Source organism: Nilaparvata lugens, unplaced genomic scaffold (genome assembly GCF_014356525.2).
Source record: "Nilaparvata lugens isolate BPH unplaced genomic scaffold, ASM1435652v1 scaffold5723, whole genome shotgun sequence".
Classification (NCBI taxonomy): Eukaryota; Metazoa; Arthropoda; class Insecta; order Hemiptera; family Delphacidae; genus Nilaparvata; species Nilaparvata lugens.
Genome location: NW_024091511.1, coordinates 3567 through 13841, shown reverse-complemented (window position 1 = coordinate 13841; position 10275 = coordinate 3567). Strand labels below are relative to the sequence as shown.

At 34.8% G+C, this 10275-nt stretch overlaps 1 protein-coding gene across 1 annotated transcript; it reads left to right on the top strand.

Annotated features, from left to right (window-relative positions):
- Nucleotides 1-420: 420 nt before the first annotated feature.
- LOC120356076 lies at nt 421-8984 on the top strand. Its single transcript, XM_039444885.1, has 2 exons — nt 421-2146; nt 7672-8984. Exons 1-2 carry the CDS (start codon nt 1003-1005, stop codon nt 8055-8057), a joined length of 1530 nt encoding a protein of 509 aa, XP_039300819.1. The 5' UTR covers nt 421-1002; the 3' UTR covers nt 8058-8984.
- Nucleotides 8985-10275: the final 1291 nt, after the last annotated feature.

Genomic DNA, 10275 nt, shown 5'->3' with positions numbered 1-10275 from the left:
AGAGTTAAAATCAGACTATAGAATTATTCATCATAAATCAGCTGACAAGTTATTACACAGATGTGTGGAGAAGCCAGTCAATCACTGTATTTGTATGAGGTCTATAGTTTCAATCAAGACTTGAAGAGGTGCATCTTTGAGCTGGTCTACACCAAAGTTATTAACAAATTGTTAAACCTAATCATTATAGATTCTATTAGATTGTAGCAAGTTGACAAACACACAAGTTCATCAAGTGTTGATAAGTTATGTTCAATCTAGTATACTCGATAAGGATTGAGTTATTAACATTTTGTTAATAAATTTGGTCTAATCGCAGCTTAAGGTCTTTGGTTTCCCTATTTTGTTGTGCAGTCATGGTTATATATGAGTGTCCCTCAGACTGCCTTGTTATTGCTTAAATTGTTAGTGCGTTTTTCATTAATTTCCAGTGGTTAAGGTTGTAATTAAGTTGCTAGTTGTATTTAAGTGATTTATGAAGTTCTAGTGTACCTGCTGATAATATCCATGAGTCACCAACTGTAAGTAGAATACACTAATAACTAAGTGAAGCTCACAGACTTTTCACACCGTCTTAGCGATTTTCGGCCATTTCTAGCTACCGGTATTTACCTGAGATCAGTGCTATCAGTAAACAGCTACTGAATCGAACTGTCATCTCTCAACACAAGGACTGAGTAGTGACGTCGATTAGAAGATAACGAGAATAACGAGGAAGTTTGATAGTGTTATCTCTATTATAACTGACAAAAGACCGCTACTCTACAGCTGTTCAACTGTTGCTTGTTTACCTGTAACCATGGTAATCTACTGACTTGGATTTCGATCTCAAAATTGCGTTTTATCTGGCGGGCTTTTTGAATTGAAAAGATTGAATGAATCCTTACATATCCTGACTCAGGGGCTTCCTTCTCCGCTTTTGTCTTGATTGCCCTCTTGACGCTCCCTTATCCTTTTCCTTACATATATTTTATTCCTAATAACACTGACTTCATCTTTATAATGTCTTTGAATAGAGTGATGCGTACCAGAGCTAGTCGAAATAATCAGATTCAAGGAATGGACGAAGAGATTGATAGTTTGAGAGAGGGCCTCATTAACCAAGAAGTAATTGACATTGCGATTGATCTACATGCAACTCTAGTTGAAATTTGTAATAAATTCTCCAACGAAGCAGTTATAGATTTTATTCCCATAATCACATCACTTTTAAATAACTATGACGCCTCATTGAAGGTCAATTCCGATCTGAAAAATATACTGAACGACGTGAATTTTGAAAATGAGTCCTTAATGGGAAAGTTGAAAATGGAGAGAGAAACAAGAACTCTGATAGTCGAAGATTCATTGACTAATGAGAAGCAGGCTGAGAGTGAGATTTGTGCTTCGAAGTTGAAAATCAAGGATTTGGAGGAAGCACTTCACACATTACAATTGGAGTTAGCTTCAAAGGATGAAATAATAAAATTATTAGAAAAAGAGTCCGAAAGAATTTCATCAATGTTCAATGACGAAGAAATTAATTTTCAGCAAAATTCTATTGGAGTTGGAGATTTTATCACGCCTAGAAATACTGTTAAGATTAGAAAAAATCTTACTAGAGAGATTAATGCTATTGAGATTGAAAACAGATTTTCGGTGCTTTCTTCAAACGAGTCATCACCTCTGATTCCACACAGAATACAAGTAGAGGCTCAGGTTCACCGATTCTCTACTCAAACTGATCCCACTGAGACTCATCATTACAAGCGCCGTAAGATGGTTACCTCCAAAAAGAAACGGAGAGTTACTATTTTAGCGGATAGCCATGGGAAACTGCTTAGTAATTATATGAACGACCTGAGGGAGGAGTTTGAAGTTTTAGTTTGTTCTAAACCAGGTGCAAAGCTGAAGCACGTTATCCAGGATGGTCTTGGCTTAGTCAAGGATTTCACAGAAAATGATTGTGTTATCATATTGGCGGGGACAAATGACCTACATCGTGATGAACCCTTCCAGTTGACTTTGGATCAAGGAATGAGATGTCTTACTGAGGTTGATTTGAGGACCAATGTCCTGGTTTGCGGTGTGCCCTACAGACATGATTATCCTGTTCTTAATGATAATATTTGCTATGCCAACTCCTACTTATCAAGAGCGGTGGAAGGATATACAGGGAGTCTCAGCATCCACTATAAGGATATCAACAAGTTCCTGGGTAGATCTCATTTTACAAGGCACGGTCTTCACCTTGGTCGGCGAGGGAAACGAATTCTGGGCAACCACCTGGCAGGATATGTGAGAGACTTTGTTGGAGATGGTCATGCATCCTTAAGTACTGAAGTGACAGTGAAGGAAGCTAATTCCTGCGTGATCAGTTCTCCTATCATACAACCCCATCCTGCTGTGCCCCTTCCATCATCCAAGAGGACGCCGGTTCACATTTCAATCGATGACCAACCTGTACAGAATGAACTTCCAGTTGATTCTATTACCGTGGACAATCCTCTTGTCGCTCTCAATTCTCCGATTACTGATAATTTAAACTATTAGCTTTTGACAAAGATAATTCCTCTGCTGAAAATTTACGACTCAGGGATGAATTTCAAAACTATTCTATTGACAGGGTGCCTGATACTGGTGTGGTTGTGGATTGTCAAACATTTGAATCACCGTGTGAAAATGGCTTCAACAATGATTTTAGCAAAGACAAACTTAATTGCTTATTTTGGAATATTCAGGGTATGTGTAAAAAATTTGATTATCTAGCCTTAATTTGCAAAAAATACAATATCAATGTACTTACAGTTGCTGAGCATTGGATAAAGGATACAGATTTGGAATTCACTTATCTGCCAGGCTTTAAAACTGCCTCGGTTTTTTGCCGAGTAAATCAGTCTAGGGGTGGTGCAGCTATTTTTGTTGCTGATCATTTGGAATTCAGGGAACTTGAACATATCAAAGTCATGTCAATTGAAATGGTATGTGAAATTTCAGCAGTAGAAATTATTAGGGACAAAATTATAATCTTGTCTGTCTATAGACCATATAATAGAAATATTAATTATTTTAAAAACTTTTTATCTTGTCTTTATAATGTGTTGAGTTCAGTGTTTAAAAATGGATACAATCTAGTCATATGTGGTGATTTTAATGTGAATTTTATTGGTAACGATTATTTTAAAAAGATTTATTGAATTTATTTGAATGTTTCGGATTAGATATGACTGTAAAGGGTATTACTAGACCTGGTCTGGATGGCATTTCTGATGGAACTTGTATAGATAATATTTTGACTGATGTCCACAATAGTGTATGGACTTCTGAGATAATTCATATGCTTTTATCTGATCATGACGCTGTATTTTTGAGATTTAATTTTATCAACAGGTATGGTAGAAGTACCAATAGTATTGTTAATAGGACTAAGTTTAGGTTAATCAGTGATGATAACGTAAGAGTTTTTCATGGTCATTTGAATTCCATTAACTGGATTGACGTTTACTCTATAATAGATATTAAGGATAGATATAGAAAATTTTTTGAATTATTCATGGGGGCTGTAAATGGTGCGTTCCAATTAAAAAATGTACGTTCCCACAAAGTCAAGCCAAATAACGAGTGGTATAATGACAATCTTAAAAAATTAAAAGTTAAATGTGATGGGCTGTATCATTTATATAAAACTTACAGAACACCAGAAATTCTCACCACATATAAAGAGGCTAGAAAATCATACAGGATAGAAACTAAAAAGACAAGAATTGAATATCATAATAAAATCATAAGTAGATCCACCAATAAGAATAAAACAGTGTGGAGAATTGTTAATGGTCTCACCGGCAGTGCTAATAATGCGGCCAGATCCCAGACTCCTGTTGATGTCACTTCTGATGAATTCAATGACTTTTTTGTGGATTCTGTTTCTCTGATAAGCAGAGATATACCTGTCAGTATTAATGATTCAACTTTCTATTTTAGCAAATTGCAACAGCCTAGTGTACATTTTTCATTTAAGCCTGTAACTGTAGAGAAAGTATTTGACACTATTTTAAAATTGAGTAATAGTAAGTGTCTGGATATTTATGGTTTGAATGCTTTAATCTTGAAAATAGCAGCTGTTAATATATGTGAAGTGTTGGCATACTTGTTCAATGAATGTGTTGTTGCTACTGGCACTTATCCAGAGGAGCTAAAAAATGTTAAAGTTTTACCTCTTCATAAGAAGGGATCAAGGAAAGAGAAAGGTAATTTCAGACCGATTGCTATTGTTCCTGTATTTTCAAAGGTATTTGAGACTCTAATGTATGAACAAATGTCAATCTATTTTGAGTCCAACAACATTTTCTCTGAAAAACAATTTGGTTTCCGGTCTGGAAGAAGTACTAATGATCCCATACTTAATGTGGTTAGTGGTGTAATTAGCAACCTAGAGAGTGGTGATTCTGTTGGTCTAAGGTCATACGATTTTTCCAAAGCCTTTGATACTGTGCAGCACAAGATTTTAGGTGACAAACTAAATTTTTATGGTTTTACTCGAAGTGCAGTTCAACTTGTATTGTCCTATTTAAGTAGCAGGAATCAATTTGTTTACAAAGATGGCGTCCTGTCCAATGGTAGACTAGTTGATTACGGCGTGCCTCAAGGCTCTATCTTAGGACCCATTCTATTTAATATTTATATAAATGATTTGCCAATAAATATGGATAGCAATAGTAAAGATGGGTACCTATTTGCAGATGATTTTGGCTTAAAAATAAATTGCCCCTCTAAGCATGATCTTGAAAGTGAGAGGAATCAAAGTTATTTGGTTCTAAAAGATTGGTGTGCAGCAAATAATCTTTCTCTCAATGATAGTAAAACCGCTGACATTAACTTTGCATTCAGAAAGGTTAAGGGTGAGACTCCATTGAAGTTTTTAGGTGTTTTTATTGACCCTTGTCTGTCGTGGGATGCACACATTGACTATTTATCAGGTAGGATGGCTAAAGGATTGTATATGTTACGGAGACTATGTGTAACTGTGGATGTGTCTGTACTAGTGAATATTTACTATGCACACATCCAGAGTCTCCTTTCTTACGGAATAATGCTTTGGGCAAACAGTGTAAACGCCAAATCAATTTTTGTTCTTCAAAAGAAAGCAATAAGAATAATATGCAAGCTACCATATAATGCACATTGTAGACCTTATTTCATTCACTTAGGTATCCTGACGTTGCCGTCGTTATATGTCTTAAAAATATTATGTTATGTACGAGGCAATTTGAATAAGTATGATTCTAATAGCTTCCATAGTTTAAATACAAGAAATAGACACAAACTTAGAATTCCATTGTACAGTCACACTAAATCACAAAGAAACTGGCACTTCACATCTATCAAATTATATAACTCCACACCTGACCACTTGAAGGAACTCACATGCACACAATTTAAAAAAGTATTGAAAGCAGTGTTAATTGATGAATGTTTGTACACCGTACATGACTATTTTAGAATAGATTGGAATCGTTTTATGTGATTCATGTGTTATTTTATTGTTCTGATACTGACTGATCTTAGTGTTTTTGTGTTTGTTTTGACTTACTTTAGTGTTAAAAAATTGACGAAGTCCATGTATTCATGTGAATATTTTATGACCAATAAAATTCTATTCTATTCTATTCTATTCTATTCAGTATCAATATTCTCACATTCGAAAAAACTAATTTAATAGGTGATTAAAAATAATCAAATGAACAAAATAATGCTGAAGAAATTATAATATTTTTGATTGAAAAAAATCAATTTTCATTAGATGGAAAGATTATCACGGAACTGGATGAATATTATATAAATTCTGGAATAGAAATGTATTCTATTCATTGTTTAAATTGACATAAATATTATTAAATATGGAATACAAATTCAAACGTGAACTGATTTTGTTAACGTTTAAACAGTTGACATCAGGTACTTGTGGATGAGAATACTGCGTGAGGTCTACTGTTCACAGAACTACTGGTATTCACTATATTATACATTAGTTGATCGTTACAAACTCATTTAAATCCTACAATAAGTTGTTAAAAAAAATCAAAACCGTATTTTTCCATACTGCAAGCAAGGATTATCATGATTAAATACAATGAGTCCAAAACCAATATTGAATAAATTATCATAAATTTGGTCTAATCGCAGCTTTAAGGTCTTTGGTTTCAATATTTTGTTTTGCAGTCATGGTATTATTATGCGTGTCCATCAGACTGCCTTGCTATTGCTTAAATTTGTTAGTGCGTATTTTTCATTAATTTCCAGTGGTTAAGGTTGTAATTAAGTTGCTAGTTGTATTTAAGTGATTTATGAAGTTCTAGTGTACCTGCTGATAATATCCATGAGTCACCAATGTAAGTAGAATACACTAATAACTAAGTGAAGCTCACAGACTTTTCACACCGTCTTAGCGATTTTCGGCCATTTCTAGCTACCGGTATTTACCTGAGATCAGTGCTATCAGTAAACAGCTACTGAATCGAACTGTCATCTCTCAACACAAGGACTGAGTAGTGACGTCGATTAGAAGATAACGAGAATAACGAGGAAGTTTGATAGTGTTATCTCTATTATAACTGACAAAAGACCGCTACTCTACAGCTGTTCAACTGTTGCTTGTTTACCTGTAACCATGGTAATCTACTGACTTGGATTTCGATCTCAAAATTGCGTTTTATCTGGCGGGCTTTTTGAATTGAAAAGATTAAATGAATCCTTACATATCCTGACTCAGGGGCTTCCTTCTCCGCTTTTGTCTTGATTGCCCTCTTGACGCTCCCTTATCCTTTTCCTTACATATATTTTATTCCTAATAACACTGACTTCATCTTTATAACGTCTTTGAATAGAGTGATGCGTACCAGAGCTAGTCGAAATAATCAGATTCAAGGAATGGACGAAGAGATTGATAGTTTGAGAGAGGGCCTCATTAACCAAGAAGTAATTGACATTGCGATTGATCTACATGCAACTCTAGTTGAAATTTGTAATAAATTCTCCAACGAAGCAGTTATAGATTTTATTCCCATAATCACATCACTTTTAAATAACTATGACGCCTCATTGAAGGTCAATTCCGATCTGAAAAATATACTGAACGACGTGAATTTTGAAAATGAGTCCTTAATGGGAAAGTTGAAAATGGAGAGAGAAACAAGAACTCTGATAGTCGAAGATTCATTGACTAATGAGAAGCAGGCTGAGAGTGAGATTTGTGCTTCGAAGTTGAAAATCAAGGATTTGGAGGAAGCACTTCACACATTACAATTGGAGTTAGCTTCAAAGGATGAAATAATAAAATTATTAGAAAAAGAGTCCGAAAGAATTTCATCAATGTTCAATGACGAAGAAATAATTTTCAGCAAAATTCTATTGGAGTTGGAGATTTTATCACGCCTAGAAATACTGTTAAGATTAGAAAAAATCTTACTAGAGAGATTAATGCTATTGAGATTGGAAACAGATTTTCGGTGCTTTCTTCAAACGAGTCATCACCTCTGATTCCACACAGAATACAAGTAGAGGCTCAGGTTCACCGATTCTCTACTCAAACTGATCCCACTGAGACTCATCATTACAAGCGCCGTAAGATGGTTACCTCCATTCTTAATGATAATATTTGCTATGCCAACTCCTACTTATCAAGAGCGGTGGAAGGATATACAGGGAGTCTCAGCATCCACTATAAGGATATCAACAAGTTCCTGGGTAGATCTCATTTTACAAGGCACGGTCTTCACCTTGGTCGGCGAGGGAAACGAATTCTGGGCAACCACCTGGCAGGATATGTGAGAGACTTTGTTGGAGATGGTCATGCATCCTTAAGTACTGAAGTGACAGTGAAGGAAGCTAATTCCTGCGTGATCAGTTCTCCTATCATACAACCCCATCCTGCTGTGCCCCTTCCATCATCCAAGAGGACGCCGGTTCACATTTCAATCGATGACCAACCTGTACAGAATGAACTTCCAGTTGATTCTATTACCGTGGACAATCCTCTTGTCGCTCTCAATTCTCCGATTACTGATAATTTAAACTATTAGCTTTTGACAAAGATAATTCCTCTGCTGAAAATTTACGACTCAGGGATGAATTTCAAAACTATTCTATTGACAGGGTGCCTGATACTGGTGTGGTTGTGGATTGTCAAACATTTGAATCACCGTGTGAAAATGGCTTCAACAATGATTTTAGCAAAGACAAACTTAATTGCTTATTTTGGAATATTCAGGGTATGTGTAAAAAATTTGATTATCTAGCCTTAATTTGCAAAAAATACAATATCAATGTACTTACAGTTGCTGAGCATTGGATAAAGGATACAGATTTGGAATTCACTTATCTGCCAGGCTTTAAAACTGCCTCGGTTTTTTGCCGAGTAAATCAGTCTAGGGGTGGTGCAGCTATTTTTGTTGCTGATCATTTGGAATTCAGGGAACTTGAACATATCAAAGTCATGTCAATTGAAATGGTATGTGAAATTTCAGCAGTAGAAATTATTAGGGACAAAATTATAATCTTGTCTGTCTATAGACCATATAATAGAAATATTAATTATTTTAAAAACTTTTTATCTTGTCTTTATAATGTGTTGAGTTCAGTGTTTAAAAATGGATACAATCTAGTCATATGTGGTGATTTTAATGTGAATTTTATTGGTAACGATTATTTTAAAAAAGATTTATTGAATTTATTTGAATGTTTCGGATTAGATATGACTGTAAAGGGTATTACTAGACCTGGTCTGGATGGCATTTCTGATGGAACTTGTATAGATAATATTTTGACTGATGTCCACAATAGTGTATGGACTTCTGAGATAATTCATATGCTTTTATCTGATCATGACGCTGTATTTTTGAGATTTAATTTTATCAACAGGTATGGTAGAAGTACCAATAGTATTGTTAATAGGACTAAGTTTAGGTTAATCAGTGATGATAACGTAAGAGTTTTTCATGGTCATTTGAATTCCATTAATTGGATTGACGTTTACTCTATAATAGATATTAAGGATAGATATAGAAAATTTTTTGAATTATTCATGGGGGCTGTAAATGGTGCGTTCCAATTAAAAAATGTACGTTCCCACAAAGTCATGCCAAATAACGAGTGGTATAATGACAATCTTAAAAAATTAAAAGTTAAATGTGATGGGCTGTATCATTTATATAAAACTTACAGAACACCAGAAATTCTCACCACATATAAAGAGGCTAGAAAATCATACAGGATAGAAACTAAAAAGACAAGAATTGAATATCATAATAAAATCATAAGTAGATCCACCAATAAGAATAAAACAGTGTGGAGAATTGTTAATGGTCTCACCGGCAGTGCTAATAATGCGGCCAGATCCCAGACTCCTGTTGATGTCACTTCTGATGAATTCAATGACTTTTTTGTGGATTCTGTTTCTCTGATAAGCAGAGATATACCTGTCAGTATTAATGATTCAACTTTCTATTTTAGCAAATTGCAACAGCCTAGTGTACATTTTTCATTTAAGCCTGTAACTGTAGAGAAAGTATTTGACACTATTTTAAAATTGAGTAATAGTAAGTGTCTGGATATTTATGGTTTGAATGCTTTAATCTTGAAAATAGCAGCTGTTAATATATGTGAAGTGTTGGCATACTTGTTCAATGAATGTGTTGTTGCTACTGGCACTTATCCAGAGGAGCTAAAAAATGTTAAAGTTTTACCTCTTCATAAGAAGGGATCAAGGAAAGAGAAAGGTAATTTCAGACCGATTGCTATTGTTCCTGTATTTTCAAAGGTATTTGAGACTCTAATGTATGAACAAATGTCAATCTATTTTGAGTCCAACAACATTTTCTCTGAAAAACAATTTGGTTTCCGGTCTGGAAGAAGTACTAATGATCCCATACTTAATGTGGTTAGTGGTGTAATTAGCAACCTAGAGAGTGGTGATTCTGTTGGTCTAAGGTCATACGATTTTTCCAAAGCCTTTGATACTGTGCAGCACAAGATTTTAGGTGACAAACTAAATTTTTATGGTTTTACTCGAAGTGCAGTTCAACTTGTATTGTCCTATTTAAGTAGCAGGAATCAATTTGTTTACAAAGATGGCGTCCTGTCCAATGGTAGACTAGTTGATTACGGCGTGCCTCAAGGCTCTATCTTAGGACCCATTCTATTTAATATTTATATAAATGATTTGCCAATAAATATGGATAGCAATAGTAAAGATGGGTACCTATTTGCAGATGATTTTGGCTTAAAAATAAATTGCCCCTC